At 46.6% G+C, this 20369-nt stretch overlaps 1 protein-coding gene across 1 annotated transcript; it reads left to right on the forward strand.

Moving 5' to 3' along the window:
• The first annotated feature begins 1777 nt into the window (after positions 1–1777).
• Positions 1778–20369, forward strand: LOC306981420 (troponin C, skeletal muscle-like). The gene is made up of 6 exons (XM_079581036.1): positions 1778–1828; positions 7814–7868; positions 8073–8216; positions 10346–10460; positions 17419–17555; positions 20252–20369. Exons 1-6 carry the CDS (start codon positions 1826–1828, stop codon positions 20281–20283), a joined length of 486 nt encoding a protein of 161 aa, XP_079437162.1. The 5' UTR covers positions 1778–1825; the 3' UTR covers positions 20284–20369.

The raw sequence follows: 20369 nt of genomic DNA on the forward strand, positions 1-20369 counted from the left end.
ATGTGTGTTAGCATGTGTGTTAGCGTATGTGTTAGCATGTGTGCTAGCATGTGTGTTAGCCTTGTGTTAGCTTGTGTGTTAGCGTGTTAGCCTTGTGTTAGCCTGTGTGTTAGCTTGTGTGTTAGCCTGTGTGTTAGCCTGTGTGTTAGTACCTTTTTGCTGTGATATTTATATTTCTCCTGCTAATGCATGAGTGGAGAGAGGGGGCGGAGTTAACTGAATAGAAGCGTTGTGTGTCCTAGGGTTGGAAAAAAAGTATTTCTCATAAAAATAGTCCTCCATAGTGGTACAGGTACAATATATCATGTAAATACCTATACTTTACTTGACTAAAATAGCAGATACTGTTCCTTTAATGAAAGCAGCAGTCACATTTGTTTAGTTTTCCTGTTTTTCTACTAATGTTTCCACCACGTTCCTCCTTTGTTTTCCTGCTTCTATATCCACATGTTTTAGTGTCAGTATCAGAGACCAAGTATCGTTAAAGTATAAGTACAAGTACACATCCTGTGCAGTTTCTTACCTGTGGCTGTAGTTCAGGAGTAAATGCTCTGCTCTGTCACCTGTGCTGCTGCAGAGTGTGCACTTCCTCATTCCAGGTCAAACCGGTCCGACTTCTCTCTTTCCAACTGCAGAGGAGGAAGAACTGATGACGGTGACGAGTCCGGACCGGTTTGTGCAGCTGCAGCTCCTCCAGAGTCAACATCAGGACTTAAGATATCTGAGGACGTTTAGGACTGTTCTGAAGCACAGTCACAGCTGCCGATGGGAAACGAGCTGAATCTGAAATCAACAACTAAAATTCAACAAAAATGTGACAAAAAATCAACAAAAATGTGACAAAAAATCAACAAAAAAGTGACAAAAATTCAACAAAAATGTGACAAAAACTCAAGAAAAATGTGACAAAAAATCAACCAAAAAATGACAAAAACTCAAGAAAAATGTGACAAAAATTTAACAAAAATGTGACAAAAATTTAACAAAAATTTAACAAAAATTCAACAAAAATCTGACAAAAATTCAACAAAAATTCAACCAAAAATATGAAAAAAATTCAACAAAAAATTACAAAAATTCAACAAAAATGTGACAAAAACTCAAGAAAAAAGTGACAAAAATGTGACAAAAAATCAACAAAAATTCAACAAAAATATGAAAAAAATTCAACAAAATTCAACAAAAAATAACAAAAAATCATCCGAAAAATGACAAAAATTCAGCAAAAATGTGACTAAAATTCCACAAAAATGTGACAAAAACTCAACAAAAATATGACAAAAACTCAACAAAAATGTGACAAAAACTCAACAAAAATGTGACAAAAAATCAACAAAAATGTGACGAAAAATCAACAAAAATGTGACAAAAAATCAACAAAAATGTGACAAAAATTCTCAGCGTAAGGGCCCCGCCTCCACCTCAGCATCAGAGTAAGAGCCACACCTCCACCTCCAGAGCAGCCAATCACCGCCCTCGGACCCACACTCATGATTCGTTCGCTTCCAAGCTGCGGCGCGACCCACCTCCGCCCCCCCGCATCTTCTCCTGTACCACCACCAGTGACCCCCCCCCTGGTGAGGGAGTGTATGGTGTGATAGTGTTCTTCATACAGCCTGTGTTCCTCAGTGTGGGGGGGGGCGGGTCGGGGGGCACGATGATGACTGAACAAACCCGTGCCCGTCTGTGATTGGCCGGGGCATTGTCTCGGCTCAGACAGGGAGTATTTATGGTCGAGGATCCTGTCCCGGCGCCGACAGAAGAGCCGGCGCCTGTTTCCCTTTCACCGCAGCTGTGCCTGATCGACCCCCCCAGACCCTGCACCATGGTAAGACCCCCCCCCCCCTGACCGCGCCTTGCCCAGCGGCTCCACGGCAGGGCTGGAGGATGTTTCTGCTTCACTTCTTTGAAAACAAGGACTCGATCGGTTACTTCCTTCACATTTGTTTCTCAAACTTTTCCCAGTTTGTTGGATTTACTTAAAAACGTGACTTCCTCCTTCCTTAGTGTTATGTTTCTTTTGCATGAATCTGTCGTGTTTGTGGTGTGTGTGTGTGTGTTGTGTGTGTTGTTTTTGTGGGACATTGCGTTGCCGTTACTCACGAGTTCCTCTCAGCTTTACTCGGATGTTGGAGGAGTAAGAATAGCCTCTGGCAGATGATGATGATGATGATGAAAGTAAGAGGAGAAGCTCCAAACTTGGAAGAATCACCTTGAGGAAATCCCGACTAAATCCTTCCAAAGTTCCACGGCCAAAATAGACTCAGGCCGAACCCCCGACCCCCCTTCGGGCTCAGCCGCCTCAGCTCCATCAGAGAACAATTCAGATCTGTACGTTTAACCTCTTACCACCCGCCTCAACCATTCTGTCCTCCTACAAAACGGATCTTTTTCCTCGCATTTTTGCCGTGTTGTGTCACCTTTTTTATGTTTTTTTTTCTTTCTTTTTGTTGATTTTTTGTCAATTTTTGTCATTTTTTGTTGATTTTTTGTTGAATTTTTGTTGAATTTTTGTCACTTTTTTGTTGAATTTTTGTCACTTTTTTGTTGAATTTTTGTCACTTTTTTGTTGAATTTTTATTGAATTTTTGTCACTTTTTTGTTGAATTTTTGTTGAATTTTTGTTGAATTTTTGTCACTTTTTTGTTGAATTTTTGTCACTTTTTTGTTGAATTTTTATTGAATTTTTGTCACTTTTTTGTTGAATTTTTGTTGAATTTTTGTCACATTTTTGTTGCGTTTACAACCTTTTTTTCTTCTCATTTTTTGTGGCTGTTTTGGTGCTTTTTCCCAAGAAGCTTCTTGATTAGGGTAAAGCCAAACTGGAGAAAATGGGATCCGTTCAGGTGGGAGTTAAGCGGTTAAGAGCCAGATCTTCCACAATGTGAGAGGGCGGGGCTTTTAATTCTGCCTGTACCTTTACTTCCTTCATATTCCAGTGAGTCACTTTAATAAATGGGGATATGGGGAAACAGATACAGCATTTGTATGTCTTTAAGAAGTCATTAGCTTAAGACTCCGGCGGCTAACGGCTAACGGCTAACGGCTAACGCTTTATGTTTATTATGAGTCGATGCTAACGTGACCTGAACAGACTGAGCTCTGATTGGCCAAAGGAGAGAGAGGAACCGCCCACTAAACACTAAGTTATAACCTTAAACCACATCTCACTGGTTCTTTAAGTGACAGAACTAAAGACTAACCTTCTTCCTCTGACGGGTGTCCTGCACAGCGCCCCCTGCTGTCCACAGAGTCCTGATCCTCACATGAGCCTCAGAGCTGTGGGTGTCCTGCACAGCGCCCCCTGCTGTCCACAGAGACTGTCCTGATCCTCACATGAGCCTCAGAGCTGCAGGTCTATTTGTGGAGGACGGTCTCAGAGGAGCAGGTTCTGGAGCCGGGATTAAGGCGGGAATGTGTCCGAGCAGCTGGGCCTTTGTGAGCTCGGGTTTCAGACTCTTCTGCCGTGGAGACTTTTATTCTTCATTTCCAGGTTTAAAAGTGTCGTAAACTCACATGTGCCCGGTCCAGATGTGCGGAGTCTCTGACCTGCGGCTCCTCTGCTGCAGCTGCAGACACGGCCGTGGGAAGATGTTTTGGCCAGGGGGTGCTGAGAGACAAGACTGCCCCCAAAACACTATTTCTTTGCTTATTTCCTATTTATTTAACCCATCCATCCATCCATTTTCTTCCGCTTTATCCGGGGCCGGGTCGCGGGGGCAGCAGTCTCAGCAGAGATGCCCAAACTTCCCGATCCACACACACCTCCTCCAGCTGTTCTGGGGGGACCCCGAGGCGACACCAGGCCAGCTCGGAGACATAGTCCCACCACCGTGTCCTGGGCCTTCCACGAGGCCTTGTCCCACTAGGACATGCCTGGAACACCTCCCGCGGGAGGCGACCAGGAGGCATCCGAAACAGATGCCCGAGCCACCTCAGCTACTCCTTTCGACGTGGAGGAGCAGCGACTCTACTCTGAGCTCCTCCCGGGTAACTGAGCTCCTCACCCGATCTCGGAGGGTGCGCCCAGCCACCCTGCGAAGGAAACTCATTTCGGCCGCTTGTATTCGCGATCTTGTCCTTTCGGTCATTACCCAAATCTCATGACCATAGGTGAGGGTGGGAACGTAGATCGATCGGTAAATCGAGAGCTTTGCCCTCCGACTCAGCTCCCTCTTCACCACGACAGACCGATACAGCGACCGCATCACTGCTGACGCTGCACCGATCCGTCTATCGATCTCACGCTCCATCCGTCCCTCACTCGTGAACAAGATCCCGAGATACTTGAACTCCTCCACTTGAGGCAAGGACTCCCCACCGACCCGCAGAGGGGAAGCCACCTTTTTCCGGTGGAGAACCATGGCCTCGGATTTGGAGGTGCTGATCCTCATCCCGGCCGCTACACACTCGGCTGCAAACCGCCCCAGAGCAGCTGAAGGTCCTGGTTCGTTGAAGCCATCAGAACAACATCGTCCGCAAACAGCAGAGATGAGACTCTGAGGCTCCCAAACAGGACACCCTCCGGCCCCTGGCTGCGCCTAGAAATTCTGTCCATAAAAGTAATGAACAGAACCGGTGACAAAGGGCAGCCCTGGCGGAGACCAACACGCACCGGGAACAGGTCTGACTTACTGCCGGCAATGCGAACCAAGCTCCTGCTGCTCATACAGGGGACGGACAGCCCTTAACAGAGGGCCCCGGACCCCATACTCCCGGAGCACCCCCCACAGGGCACCACGAGGGACGCGGTCGAACGCTTTCTCCAGATCCACAAAACACATGTGGACTGGTTGGGCGAACTCCCACGAACCCTCGAGTACCCGATGAAGGGTATAGAGTTGGTCCAGTGTGCCACGACCAGGACGAAAACCGCATTGTTCCTCCTGGATCCGAGGTTCAACCATCGGCCGGATCCTCCTCTCCAGCACCCCGGAATAGACCTTACCGGGGAGGCTAAGGAGGGTGATTCCTCTGTAATTGGAACACACCCTCCGATCCCCCTTTTTAAAGAGAGGGACCACCACCCCGGTCTGCCAATCCAGAGGCACTGTCCCCGACCGCCACGCGATGTTGCAGAGACGTGTCAGCCAAGACAGTCCTACAACATCCAGAGACTTAAGGTACTCAGGGCGAATCTCATCCACCCCCGGAGCCTTGCCACCAAGGAGCTTTCTCACCACCTTGGTGACTTCAGCCCCGGTGATGGGCGAGCCCACCTCCGAGTCCTCAGCCTCTGCTTCCTCATTGGAAGACGTGACGACGGGATTGAGGAGGTCCTCGAAGTACTCCTTCCACCGCCCGACGACATCCCCAGTCGTGGTCAGCAGCCCCCCACCCGCACTGTACACAGTGTTGGTGAAGCACTGCTTCCCCCTCCTGAGGCGCCGGATGGTTTGCCAGAATCTCTTCGAGGCCGACCGATAGTCTTCCTCCATGGCCTCCCCGAACTCCTCCCAGACCCGAGTTTTAGCCTCCGCGACCGCACGAGCTGCAGCACGCTTGGCCTGCCGGTACCTCTCAGCTGCCTCAGGAGTCCCACAAGCCAACAAGGCCAGGTAGGACTCCTTCTTCAGCTTGACGGCATCCCTTACTTCCGGGCGCCACCACCGGGTTCGGGGATTGCCGCCGCGACAGGCACCAGAGACCTTACGGCCACAACTACGAGCAGCCGCATCGACAATGGAGGAGGAGAACAGAGTCCACTCGGACTCCATGTCCCCCGCCTCCCCCGGAATCTGGGTGAAGCTCTTCCGGAGGTGGGAGTTGAAGACCCCACTGACAGAGGGATCCGCCAGTCGTTCCCAGCAGACCCTCACAACACGCTTGGGCCTGCCAGGTCTGACCGGCTTCCTCCCCTGCCAGCGGATCCAGCTCACCACCAGGTGGTGATCGGTTGACAGCTCAGCCCCTCTCTTCACCCGAGTGTCCGAGACACACGGCCGGAGGTCAGACGACACAACTACAAAGTCGATCATCGACCTCCTGCCTAGGGTGTCCTGGTGCCACGTGCACTTATGGACACCCTTGTGCTTGAACATGGTGTTCGTTATGGACAAACTGCGACTAGCACAGAAGTCCAATAACAGAACACCACTCGGGTTCAGATCGGGGAGGCCGTTCTTCCCAATCACCCCCTCCCAGGTCTCACTGTCGTTACCCACATGGGCGTTGAAGTCCCCCAGCAGAACAATGGAGTCCCCAGTCGGAGCACTATCTAGTACCCCTCCCAGGGACTCCAAGAAGGCCGGGTACTCTGCACCGATGTTGGGCCCGTAGGCCGAGACAACGGTGAGAGACCTGTCCCCGACCCGAAGGCGTAGGGACGCGACCCTCTCGTCCACCGGGGTGAACTCCAACACGTGACGGCTGAGCTGGGGGGATATGAGCAAACCCACCCCAGCCCGCCGCCTCTCCCCGCGGGCAACTCCAGAAACATGGAGAGTCCAGCCTCTCTCCAGGAGTTGGGATCCGGAACCCAAGCTGTGCGTGGAGGTGAGCCCGACTATATCTAGTCGGTATCTCTCCACCTCCCGCACAAGCTCAGGCTCCTTCCCCCCCAGCGAGGTGACGTTCCATGTCCCGAACGCCAGAAGCTGTGCATGTGGACCAGGTCGTCGAGGCACCCGGCCTCGACTGCCACCCAGTCCTCTCCGCACCCGACCCCTACGGATCCCTCTGCGGGTGGTGGGTCCACAGGAGGGCGGGCCCACGTCGTCCCTTCGGGCTGGGCCCGGCCGGGCCCCGTGGGCAGAGACCCGGCCACCAGACGCTCGCGTTCGGGCCCCAACCCCAGGTCTGGCTCCAGGGTGGGGCCCCGGCTGCGCCATGCCGGGCGACGTCACGGTCCTTGTATAGTGTACGTCCATGGGGGTCTTTTGAACTGCTCTTCGTCTGACCCGTCACCTCGGACCTGTTTGCCATGGGAGACCCTACCAGGGCATAAAGCCCCAGACAACATAGCTCCTCGGATCATTCGGGCGCTCAAACAACCCCACCACGTTAAGGTAGCAGTTCATTTATTTAACCCCTTAACAAAAAATGACAAAAAATGACAAAAAAAAATGACAAAAAAAGAAAAAAAAATTGAATTTTTTTTTTTTAAATTACAAAAAAAGAAAAAAAGAAATTGACAAAAAAGACGAAAAAAATTGACAAAAAAATGACAAAAAATGACAAAAAAATTACAAAAAAATGGACAAAAAAATGACAAAAAATGGACAAAAAAAAGAAACAAAAAGAAAAAAAATAGAAAAAAATGGACAAAAAAATGACACAAAATTGACAAAAAATTGACAAAAAATTGACAAAAAAATTGAAACAAATCGTAAAAAAATGACAAAAAAATGACAAAAAAATTACAAAAAAATTACAAAAAAATGACAAAAAAAGAAAAAAATAGACAAAAAAAAGACAAAAAATGACAAAAAAAAATGGACAAAAAAATGACAAAAAAAGAAAAAAATAGACACAAAAAAAAAAAAAAATGACAAAAAAATGACAAAAAATTGACAAAAAAAATTGAAACAAATCGTCAAAAAATGACAAAAAAATGACAATAAATTTACAATAATGACATTTAGATGACTTTTGTAGATCTTAGCTTGAGGTGTTACACTGGCCTACAGGATTTGGGTAAAGCTGAACTGGAGAAAATGCTCTCAGTTCAGGCGGGAGTTAAGAGGTTAATATTGCTTGTAATGCGTAGACGATCCACCAGGGGGTGCTGTAGCGCCCTCAGCACCCTGGGTTCCCACGGCTGCAGATACAGATGTTTCTCCCAGATGTTCCTGACATGTTTGTGTCTCCGCAGCCCACGGACGCTCAGAGCGACGCCCGGTCCTTCCTCACGGAGGAGATGATCGCAGGTCAGTGTTTACCGGCTCCGCTTTACCCAAATCTAATGTGGTTCTGACCTCTGTGGCTCTGACCTCTGTGGCTCTGACCTCTGTGACCTCTGACCTCTGACCTCTGACCTCTGTGGCTCTGACCTCTGACCTGTGTGGCTCTGACCTGTGTGGTTCTGACCTCTGTGGCTCTGACCTCTGACCTGTGACCTCTGACATCTGCAGAGTTCAAGGCCGCCTTCGACATGTTCGACACTGACGGCGGCGGCGACATCAGCACGAAGGAGCTCGGCACCGTCATGAGGATGTTGGGGCAGAACCCGTCACGAGAGGAGCTGGACGCCATCATCGAGGAGGTGGACGAGGACGGTGAGGCGCACACATGAGGCGCACACATGAGCACAGAGGCGCACACACACACACACGGGATAGTGCTAGGTAAATGTTAAATGGTCTCAACTTATAAAGCGCTTTACAGCAAGGATCCACTCACCCATTCATGCTCTCATTCATACACCAATGTACGCAGACACTGGGGGCAATGTGGGTGAAGTGTCTTGCCCAAGGACACAACGACAATGTGCACTTTCAGGAGGTGGGAATCGAACCCCTGACCTTCCGATCATGAGACGACCTGCTCTACCATCTGAGCCACTGTCGCCCCAACCTCGCTAGGGTTAGGGATAGTGCTAGGCTAGTTCTAGTGCTAGTTCTAGTGCTAGTTCTAGTGCTAGGGCTAGTGCTAGGGATAGTGCTATGCTAGTGCTAGGGATAGTGCTATGCTAGTGTTATGCTAGTGCTATGCTAGAGCTAGGGATAGTGCTATGCTAGTGTTATGCTAGTGCTATGCTAGTGTTATGCTAGTGCTATGCTAGAGCTAAGGATAGTGCTATGCTAGTGCTATGCTAGTGCTATGCTAGTGCTAGGGATAGTGCTATGCTAGTGTTATGCTAGTGTTATGCTAGTGTTATGCTAGTGTTATGCTAGTGTTATTCTAGTGCTAGGGATAGTGCTATGCTAGTGTTATGCTAGTGTTATGCTAGTGTTATGCTAGTGTTATGCTAGTGTTATGCTAGTGTTATGCTAGTGTTATGCTAGTGTTATTCTAGTGCTAGGGATAGTGCTATGCTAGTGTTATGCTAGTGCTATGCTAGTGTTATGCTAGTGTTATGCTAGTGTTATGCTAGTGTTATGCTAGTGTTATGCTAGTGTTATGCTAGTGTTATGCTAGTGTTATGCTAGTGTTATGCTAGTGTTATTCTAGTGCTAGGGATAGTGCTATGCTAGTGTTATGCTAGTGCTATGCTAGTGTTATGCTAGTGTTATGCTAGTGTTATGCTAGTGTTATGCTAGTGTTATGCTAGTGCTATGCTAGTGTTATTCTAGTGTTATGCTAGTGTTATGCTAGTGTTATGCTAGTGTTATGCTAGTGTTATGCTAGTGCTATGCTAGTGTTATTCTAGTGTTATGCTAGTGTTATGCTAGTGTTATTCTAGTGTTATGCTAGTGTTATGCTAGTGTTATGCTAGTGTTATGCTAGTGTTATGCTAGTGTTATGCTAGTGTTATGCTAGTGCTATGCTAGTGTTATTCTAGTGTTATGCTAGTGTTATGCTAGTGTTATGCTAGTGCTATGCTAGTGTTATGCTAGTGCTATGCTAGTGTTATGCTAGTGTTATGCTAGTGTTATGCTAGTGTTATGCTAGTGCTATGCTAGTGTTATTCTAGTGCTAGGGATAGTGCTATGCTAGTGTTATGCTAGTGTTATGCTAGTGTTATTCTAGTGTTATGCTAGTGTTATGCTAGTGTTATGCTAGTGTTATGCTAGTGTTATGCTAGTGCTATGCTAGTGTTATGCTAGTGCTATGCTAGTGTTATGCTAGTGTTATGCTAGTGTTATGCTAGTGTTATGCTAGTGCTATGCTAGTGTTATGCTAGTGCTATGCTAGTGTTATGCTAGTGTTATGCTAGTGTTATGCTAGTGTTATGCTAGTGCTATGCTAGTGTTATTCTAGTGCTAGGGATAGTGCTATGCTAGTGATAGTGCTATGCTAGTGCTAGGGATAGTGCTATGCTAGTGCTATGCTAGTGATAGTGCTATGCTAGTGCTAGGGATAGTGCTATGCTAGTGTTATGCTAGTGCTATGCTAGTGTTATTCTAGTGCTAGGGATAGTGCTATGCTAGTGCTAGTGCTAGGAATAGTGCTAGTGCTATGCTAGTGCTAGGCTAGGCTACATGTCTATGGTAACTGTAGCCTGCATTAAAAACCTCTTCTAAATCATGGGCTCGTCCTCCAAACGTTGCCAAAGCACTAGCCTAGCACTAGCCTAGCACTAGCCTAGCACTAGCCTAGCACTAGCCTAGCACTAGCCTAGCACTAGCCTAGCACCACTAAACACTTCAAATATAAGGACTGAAGGAATTAAACTATCTCCAGATCAAACACCTACAGAAACAGGGGGTGGAGTTAACGTCACGCTCTGCTCTCGTTCGTCCAGGCAGCGGCACCATCGACTTCGAGGAGTTCCTGGTGATGATGGTGCAGCAGCTGAAGGAGGACCAGGCGGGGAAGAGCGAGGAGGAGCTGTCTGAGGTCTTCAGGATCTTCGACAAGTAAAGACTTCAACCTTTATATAAAGACCAGGGGAGGAGGAGCTGTCTGAGGTCTTCAGGATCTTCGACAAGTAAAGACTCTTCAACCTTTATATAAAGACCAGAGGAGGAGGAGGAGGAGCTGTGTGAGGTCTTCAGGATCTATGACCTTTATATAAAGACCAGGGGAGGAGGAGCTGTGTGAGGTCTTCAGGATCTATGACCTTTATATAAAGACCAGGGGAGGAGGAGCTGTGTGAGGTCTTCAGGATCTCTGACCTTTATATAAAGACCAGGGGAGGAGGAGCTGTCTGAGGTCTTCAGGATCTCTGACCTTTATATAAAGACCAGGGGAGGAGGAGCTGTGTGAGGTCTTCAGGATCTCTGACCTTTATATAAAGACCAGAGGAGGAGGAGCTGTGTGAGGTCTTCAGGATCTTTAACCTTTATATAAAGACCAGGGGAGGAGGAGCTGTGTGAGGTCTTCAGGATCTCTGACCTTTATATAAAGACCAGAGGAGGAGGAGCTGTGTGAGGTCTTCAGGATCTTTAACCTTTATATAAAGACCAGGGGAGGAGGAGCTGTGTGAGGTCTTCAGGATCTTTAACCTTTATATAAAGACCAGGGGAGGAGGAGCTGTGTGAGGTCTTCAGGATCTATGACCTTTATATAAAGACCAGGGGAGGAGGAGCTGTGTGAGGTCTTCAGGATCTATAACCTTTATATAAAGACCAGGAGAGGAGGAGCTGTCTGAGGTCTTCAGGATCTGTGACCTTTATATAAAGACCAGGAGAGGAGGAGCTGTGTGAGGTCTTCAGGATCTTTAACCTTTATATAAAGACCAGGGGAGGAGGAGCTGTGTGAGGTCTTCAGGATCTATGACCTTTATATAAAGACCAGGGGAGGAGGAGCTGTCTGAGGTCTTCAGGATCTTCGACAAGTAAAGACTCTCTAACCTTTATATGAAGACCAGGGGAGGAGGAGCTGTCTGAGGTCTTCAGGATCTTTAACCTTTAAATAAAGACCAGGGGAGGAGGAGCTGTGTGAGGTCTTCAGGATCTATAACCTTTATATAAAGACCAGGGGAGGAGGAGCTGTGTGAGGTCTTCAGGATCTCTAACCTTTATATAAAGACCAGGGGAGGAGGAGCTGTCTGAGGTCTTCAGGATCTTCAACCTTTACATAAAGACCAGGGGAGGAGGAGCTGTCTGAGGTCTTCAGGATCTCTGACCTTTATATAAAGACCAGGGGAGGAGGAGCTGTGTGAGGTCTTCAGGATCTATGACCTTTATATAAAGACCAGGGGAGGAGGAGCTGTGTGAGGTCTTCAGGATCTTTAACCTTTATATAAAGACCAGGGGAGGAGGAGCTGTGTGAGGTCTTCAGGATCTTTAACCTTTATATAAAGACCAGGGGAGGAGGAGCTGTGTGAGGTCTTCAGGATCTATAACCTTTATATAAAGACCAGGGGAGGAGGAGCTGTGTGAGGTCTTCAGGATCTCTGACCTTTATATAAAGACCAGGGGAGGAGGAGCTGTGTGAGGTCTTCAGGATCTCTGACCTTTATATAAAGACCAGAGGAGGAGGAGCTGTGTGAGGTCTTCAGGATCTTTAACCTTTATATAAAGACCAGGGGAGGAGGAGCTGTGTGAGGTCTTCAGGATCTTTAACCTTTATATAAAGACCAGGGGAGGAGGAGCTGTGTGAGGTCTTCAGGATCTATGACCTTTATATAAAGACCAGGGGAGGAGGAGCTGTGTGAGGTCTTCAGGATCTATAACCTTTATATAAAGACCAGGAGAGGAGGAGCTGTCTGAGGTCTTCAGGATCTGTGACCTTTATATAAAGACCAGGAGAGGAGGAGCTGTGTGAGGTCTTCAGGATCTTTAACCTTTATATAAAGACCAGGGGAGGAGGAGCTGTGTGAGGTCTTCAGGATCTATGACCTTTATATAAAGACCAGGGGAGGAGGAGCTGTCTGAGGTCTTCAGGATCTTCGACAAGTAAAGACTCTCTAACCTTTATATGAAGACCAGGGGAGGAGGAGCTGTCTGAGGTCTTCAGGATCTTTAACCTTTAAATAAAGACCAGGGGAGGAGGAGCTGTGTGAGGTCTTCAGGATCTATAACCTTTATATAAAGACCAGGGGAGGAGGAGCTGTGTGAGGTCTTCAGGATCTCTAACCTTTATATAAAGACCAGGGGAGGAGGAGCTGTCTGAGGTCTTCAGGATCTTCAACCTTTACATAAAGACCAGGGGAGGAGGAGCTGTCTGAGGTCTTCAGGATCTCTGACCTTTATATAAAGACCAGGGGAGGAGGAGCTGTGTGAGGTCTTCAGGATCTATGACCTTTATATAAAGACCAGGGGAGGAGGAGCTGTGTGAGGTCTTCAGGATCTTTAACCTTTATATAGAGACCAGGGGAGGAGGAGCTGTGTGAGGTCTTCAGGATCTATGACCTTTATATAAAGACCAGAGGAGGAGGAGCTGTGTGAGGTCTTCAGGATCTTTAACCTTTATATAAAGACCAGGGGAGGAGGAGCTGTGTGAGTGCTAGTGCTAGTACTGAGCAAGGACTAGGCTAGTGCTAATACGAAGCAAGGACTAGGCTAATGCTAGTACTAAGCAAGGACTAGGCTACTGCTAGGAATAGTGCTAGGCTAGTGCTAGGCTAGTGCTAGTACGAAGCAAGGGCTAGGCTAGTGCTAGGAATAGTGCTAGGCTAGTGCTAGTACTAAGTAAGGACTAGGCTAGTGCTAGGAATAGTGCTAGGCTAGTGCTAGTACGAAGCAAGGACTAGGCTAGTGCTAGGAATAGTGCTAGGCTAGTGCTAGTACTAAGTAAGGACTAGGCTAGTGCTAGGAATAGTGCTAGGCTAGTGCTAGGCTAGTGCTAGTACGAAGCAAGGGCTAGGCTAGTGCTAGGAATAGTGCTAGGCTAGTGCTAGTACTAAGCAAGGACTAGGCTAGTGCTAGGAATAGTGCTAGGCTAGTGCTAGTACGAAGCAAGGGCTAGGCTAGTGCTAGGAATAGTGCTAGGCTAGTGCTAGTACGAAGCAAGGACTAGGCTAGTGCTAGGAATAGTGCTAGGCTAGTGCTAGGCTAGTGCTAGTACTAAGCAAGGACTAGGCTACTGCTAGTACTGAGCAAGGGCTAGGCTAGTGCTAGTACTGAGCAAGGACTAAGCTAGTGCTAGTACTAAGCAAGGACTAGGCTAGTGCTAGTACTGAGCAAGGACTAGGCTAGTGCTAGTACTAAGCAAGGACTAGGCTAGTGCTAGTACTAAGCAAGGACTAGGCTAGTGCTAGTACTAAGCAAGGACTAGGCTAGTGCTAGTACTAAGCAAGGACTAGGCTAGTGCTAGTGCTAAGCAAGGACTAGGCTAGTGCTAGTACTAAGCAAGGACTAGGCTACTGCTAGTACTAAGCAAGGACTAGGCTAGTGCTAGTACTAAGCAAGGACTAGGCTAGTGCTAGTGCTAAGCAAGGACTAGGCTAGTGCTAGTACTAAGCAAGGGCTAGGCTAGTGCTAGTACGAAGCAAGGACTAGGCTAATGCTAGTACTAAGCAAGGACTAGGCTACTGCTAGGAATAGTGCTAGGCTAGTGCTAGGCTAGTGCTAGGCTAGTGCTAGGCTAGTGCTAGTACTAAGCAAGGACTAGGCTAGTGCTAGTACTGGGCAAGGACTAGGCTAGTGCTAGTACTAAGCAAGGGCTAGGCTAGTGCTAGTTCTAAGCAAGGGCTAGGCTAGTGCTAGTACTAAGCAAGGGCTAGGCTAATGCTAGTACTAAGCAAGGACTAGGCTAGTGCTAGTACTAAGCAAGGACTAGGCTAATGCTAGTACTAAGCAAGGACTAGGCTAGTGCTAGTGCTAAGCAAGGACTAGGCTAGTGCTAGTACGAAGCAAGGACTAGGCTAGTGCTAGTACTGAGCAAGGACTAGGCTAGTGCTAGTACGAAGCAAGGACTAGGCTAGTGCTAGTACTGAGCAAGGACTAGGCTAGTGCTAGTGCTAAGCAAGGACTAGGCTAGTGCTAGTACTAAGCAAGGACTAGGCTAGTGCTAGTACTAAGCAAGGACTAGGCTAGTGCTAGTACTGAGCAAGGACTAGGCTAGTGCTAGTACGAAGCAAGGACTAGGCTAGTGCTAGTACTGAGCAAGGACTAGGCTAGTGCTAGTACTGAGCAAGGACTAGGCTAGTGCTAGTGCTAAGCAAGGACTAGGCTAGTGCTAGTACTAAGCAAGGACTAGGCTAGTGCTAGTACTAAGCAAGGACTAGGCTAGTGCTAGTACTGAGCAAGGACTAGGCTAGTGCTAGTACTGAGCAAGGACTAGGCTAGTGCTAGTACTAAGCAAGGGCTAGGCTAGTGCTAGTACTGAGCAAGGACTAGGCTAGTGCTAGTACTAAGCAAGGACTAGGTTAGTGCTAGTACGAAGCAAGGACTAGGCTAGTGCTAGAACTAAGCAAGGACTAGGCTAGTGCTAGTACTGAGCAAGGACTAGGCTAGTGCTAGTACTAAGCAAGGACTAGGTTAGTGCTAGAACTAAGCAAGGACTAGGCTAGTGCTAGAACTAAGCAAGGACTAGGCTAGTGCTAGTACTGAGCAAGGACTAGGCTAGTGCTAGTACTAAGCAAGGACTAGGTTAGTGCTAGTACGAAGCAAGGACTAGGCTAGTGCTAGTACTAAGCAAGGGCTACGCTAGTGCTAGTACTAAGCAAGGACTAGGCTAGTGCTAGTACTAAGTAAGGACTAGGCTAGTGCTAGTACTGGGCAAGGGCTAGGCTAGTGCTAGTACTAAGCAAGGACTAGGCTAGTGCTAGTACTGAGCAAGGACTAGGCTAGTGCTAGTACTAAGCAAGGACTAGGCCAGTGCTAGTACGAAGCAAGGACTAGGCTAGTGCTAGTACTGAGCAAGGACTAGGCTAGTGCTAGTACGAAGCAAGGGCTAGGCTAGTGCTAGTACTGGGCAAGGACTAGGCTAGTGCTAGTACTAAGCAAGGACTAGGCTAGTGATAGTACTGAGCAAGGACTAGGCTAGTGCTAGTACTGAGCAAGGACTAGGCTAGTGCTAGTACTAAGCAAGGACTAGGCTAGTGATAGTACTGAGCAAGGACTAGGCTAGTGCTAGTACTAAGCAAGGACTAGGCTAGTGATAGTACTGAGCAAGGACTAGGCTAGTGCTAGTACTAAGCAAGGACTAGGCTAGTGCTAGTACTGGGCAAGGACTAGGCTAGTGCTAGTACTAAGCAAGGACTAGGCTAGTGCTAGTACTAAGCAAGGACTAGGCTAGTGCTAGTACTAAGCGAGGACTAGGCTAGTGCTAGTACTAAGCGAGGACTAGGCTAGTGCTAGTACGAAGCAAGGACTAGGCTAGTGCTAGTACTAAGCAAGGACTAGGCTAGTGCTAGTACTAAGCGAGGACTAGGCTAGTGCTAGTACTAAGCAAGGACTAGGCTAGTGCTAGTACTGGGCAAGGGCTAGGCTAGTGCTAGTACGAAGCAAGGACTAGGCTAATGCTAGTACTAAGCAAGGACTAGGCTAATGCTAGTACTAAGCAAGGACTAGGCTAGTGCTAGTACTGGGCAAGGACTAGGCTAGTGCTAGTACTAAGCAAGGACTAGGCTAGTGCTAGTACTAAGCAAGGACTAGGCTAGTGCTAGTACTAAGCAAGGGCTAGGCTAGTGCTAGTACGAAGCAAGGACTAGGCTAGTGCTAGTACTAAGCAAGGACTAGGCTAGTGCTAGTACTAAGCGAGGACTAGGCTAGTGCTAGTACTAAGCAAGGACTAGGCTAGTGCTAGTACTGGGCAAGGGCTAGGCTAGTGCTAGTACTGGGCAAGGACTAGGCTAGTGCTAGGAATAGTGCTAGGCTAGTGCTAGTGCTAAGCAAGGACTAGGCTAGTGCTAGTACTGGGCAAGGACTAGGCTAGTGCTAGGAATAGTGCTAGGCTAGTGCTAGTGCTAAGCAAGGACTAGGCTAGTGCTAGGAATAGTGCTAGGCTAGTGCTAGTGCTAAGCAAGGACTAGGCTAGTGCTAGTACTAAGCAAGGACTAGGCTAGTGCTAGGAATAGTGCTAGGCTAGTGCTAGTACTAAGCAAGGACTAGGCTAGTGCTAGTACTGAGCAAGGACTAGGCTAGTGCTAGTACTGAGCAAGGACTAGGCTAGTGCTAGTACTAAGCAAGGACTAGGCTAGTGCTAGTACTGGGCAAGGACTAGGCTAGTGCTAGTACTAAGCAAGGACTAGGCTAGTGCTAGGAATAGTGCTAGGCTAGTGCTAGGAATAGTGCTAGGCTAGTGCTAGTACTAAGCAAGGACTAGGCTAGTGCTAGTACTGAGCAAGGACTAGGCTAGTGCTAGGAATAGTGCTAGGCTAGTGCTAGGAATAGTGCTAGGCTAGTGCTAGGAATAGTGCTAGGCTAGTGCTTGTACTAAGCAAGGACTAGGCTAGTGCTAGGAATAGTGCTAGGCTAGTGCTAGGAATAGTGCTAGGCTAGTGCTAGTACTAAGCAAGGACTAGGCTAGTGCTAGTACTGGGCAAGGACTAGGCTAGTGCTAGGAATAGTGCTAGGCTAGTGCTAGGAATAGTGCTAGGCTAGTGCTAGTACTAAGCAAGGACTAGGCTAGTGCTAGTACTGAGCAAGGACTAGGCTAGTGCTAGGAATAGTGCTAGGCTAGTGCTAGTACTAAGCAAGGACTAGGCTAGTGCTAGGAATAGTGCTAAGGATAAGCTAGTGCTAAGCTAGGCTAGTGCTAGGTTAGTGCTAGGGCTAGGCCTCTGAGATCTTCAGGATCTTTGACCTTTATATAAAGACCAGGGCAGGAGGAGCTGTGTGAGGTCTTCAGGAGAGATCAGAGTCTAGGGGGCGCTGTGGAGGCCTCACAGTGTCTGCAGGTCACGGCGCCCCCTGCTGGACTCTCTGACTCTGCAGGTCACGGCGCCCCCTGCTGGACTCTGACCCTCTCGTGCTTCTGCTGCAGAAACTGCGACGGCTTCGTGGACCGGGAGGAGTTCGGGGAGATCCTGCACATGACGGGCGAGGCCGTGACCGAGGAGGACATCGACGAGATGTTCGGGGAGTCGGACAACAACAAGGACGGCAAGATCGACTTCGATGGTGGGTTACCACGGCGACGCATGACCTTCACATGACCTTTACAGCCAAAGGGTTGTACGTAAAGCCCAGCAGATAATGGAGTATTTTTAAGGAGTTTAACCGACTCCCCTCCGGACGCCTGTACTGGAGCAGGTCGGGCCAGGGCCTCTTTTATTCCAGAGGCTGTTGAGAAGGTAAATGATCACATGTTCCTCAGTGAAGCTGCTGCAGATGAGGCTTTATCTGATCTTCTGCTGAAGGTCTCTCAGCTTTGATCTTCTGCTGAAGGTCTCTCAGCTCCAGAGCCGGACTGAGGATGCTGTGACTGTATGATCTTTGTCCCAAACACAATTGTCTCACAGTGTTTGTTTTTGCTTTACTATGTGTGACTCCTGCTGCAGAATCATTTCCTTCGGGACATTCTAAAGTTGAACCTTGAACCTTGAACAATATAAAGTGCCTGGAAAGCAACAAAAAACAGACAGAAAAGAGACGAAAACACAACAAAAAGTGACAAAAAAATTGAAATCTAAAGCTTCTGGACTGGAGCTCCACAGCCTCAGGGCCAGAGAAACGCCTCATTTGAAAGCTAAGACCAACAGAAGTGATCGTGACTTTTTGTTGCGTTGTCGTCAGAGGTGGGAGTGAGTCACTAAAGGCAAGTCCAAGTCAATCGGTCATGGGGTCGAGGGGTCGAGTCACAAACGTCAACGTTAAGCCTAATCTCGGGAACAAGATCATCATCTCAGGGTTTTTAAGAAATATAAAAAGTCACACACATTATAAGTGTTTATACCATGGTCTGGGTGATACTGGACTCTGATTGGCTGGTGCATTATTTTGGTATAACCGCACACGTAGTCCGGTAGTTAAATCACTGGGATGTCACTCCGCTGTGGCGTCGCCATAGCAACGCCTGACACAGCTGAATCAGATAAAGGCGTAATTAGTGACTGACAGGAACGTATGAGATGGATTTAGTGTTTGCTAAATGTTTGTAGAGGAGAGTGAGCAGCTAGGTTAGCTACTGTTAATAACATATGAGCTTTACATTTCTATTGGAAACGGTTAAGGCTATTCATCATTTTCAGGCGTACATAAAATGATCCTGCATTGAAGCCCTTAACTCCCGCCTGAACCGAGCACATTTTCTCCAGTTTGGCTTTACCCCAGTCCAAAAGCTCCTGGAAAAAAGGTGTGGAAATAGCAACAAAACTGGAACAATGATGGAAATGACAAAAAAAGTGACAAAAATGTGACAAAAATTGACAAAAAATGACAACAAAAAAAATAAAAAATAAATAAAAAAATATGAAAACAAATTTAAAAAAATGACAAAAAATGAAAAAAAATGAAAAAAAAATGGAAAAAAAATGAAAAAAAAAAATGTAAAAAAAAATGAACAAAAAATGGAAAAAAATAATAATTAATAAATAAAAAAAAATGTGACAAAACATAACTAAATGACAACAAAGTTACAAATATGAGTTGAATACCCAACAAAAAAATATCCTCTCGGTTCAGGCGGGAGTTAAGAGGTTAAGCATCTTTGTCTGGATTAGTAAAGTCAAACATAAAAGTTTGAGTTGGGGGGGCCCAGGTGTGAGCGACTCCACCGCAGCTGTTTCCATAAACAGTTGAGCTGGTTGAGCTAGCTAGCTTTAGCTTCAGGTTAAACAGCGTAAAAGTCATTTTTTGTCTTATTTTTTTTTTAGCATTTTTTGTCATTTTTTGTCATTTTTTTGTCATTTTTTTGTGTCATTTTTTGTGTCATTTTTTGTGTCATTTTTTGTGTCTTTTTTTAATCATTTCTTGTGTCATTTTTTGTCTTTTTTGGTCATTTTTTTGTCTTTTTTTGTCATTTTTTTGTCTTTTTTTAATCATTTTTTTTTATCATTTTTTTCTATCATTTTTTTGTCTTTTGTGTCATTTTTTGTCATTTTTTGTGTCATTTTTTGTCATTTTTTGTGTCATTTTTTTTCTTTTTTTTAATCATTTTTTTGTATCATTTTTTTGTCTTTTTTGTGTCATTTTTTGTCATTTTTTTGTCATTTTTTGTCATTTTTTTTCTTTTTTTTAAATCATTTTTTTTGTCATTTTTTGTCCTTTTTTCACGTAAAAGTGTTTCCGGGTTAGTCCTGTTGTGTTGTGATTCTGTGCTGATGTTGTGTCGTTGAGCCTGACTGAGATCCTCGTAATAGCTGCGGAGAATGACTCGCTCTGAGACCAGCCTTCAGTGACCGGCTAATAACCCACACAAAATAGTCCCGTAGTCTGGCAGATTTAGTGACTTTAGTTTATTATAAATGTTAGGTTTGTGGGACCCTGGTATAAGCGGATTAAACAACGAGGAGCCGCGTTAGACGTTAGAATGCAGGAGGAACAACACTGTGTCGGCCGTTAGAACCGACTAATGCGGCTCCGAGTTGTTTAATCCTGACTTATTAGATGTATGTTTTCTCGTTCCCCAAGATAATTTGTGGTGTAAAAAAAAAAACTTTTTTTTTTTAATCCTTTTTTTTTCACCCCCAATTATTTTTTTGTCTGATGTAACTTCTAGGGTTTCCGTACAATATTGACCAAAACAATAAATACATAAAAAATTGGGACAAAATTTAAAAAATAAATAAATAAATGGGGCGAAACATTGGGGATAATTGGAAAATGTTTGAATATGTAAGAAAAACTGGGCTGATCCGGTTCCTTTGTTTGTGCAGAGTTTCTGAAGATGATGGAGAACGTTCAGTAACGACGCTCCAGAGAGAAAACAACAGACCCTACCTACAAACACTTACCACAGCGCCACCGTCTGTCAGAGAGAGGAACTACAGCTCC

Source organism: Gobius niger, assembly GCF_951799975.1.
Source record: "Gobius niger genome assembly, chromosome: 22".
Lineage (NCBI taxonomy): Eukaryota > Metazoa > Chordata > Actinopteri > Gobiiformes > Gobiidae > Gobius > Gobius niger.

What these genes read in the sequence shown, in the direction of transcription:
- LOC306981420 (XM_079581036.1), top strand. An exon ending in CACGGAGGAGATGATCGCAG is followed by an intron (nt 7,869 to 8,072) that starts GTCAGTGTTTAC and finishes TGACATCTGCAG; the next exon opens with AGTTCAAGGCCGCCTTCGAC. An exon ending in CGGCAAGATCGACTTCGATG is followed by an intron (nt 17,556 to 20,251) that starts GTGGGTTACCAC and finishes TTGTTTGTGCAG; the next exon opens with AGTTTCTGAAGATGATGGAG.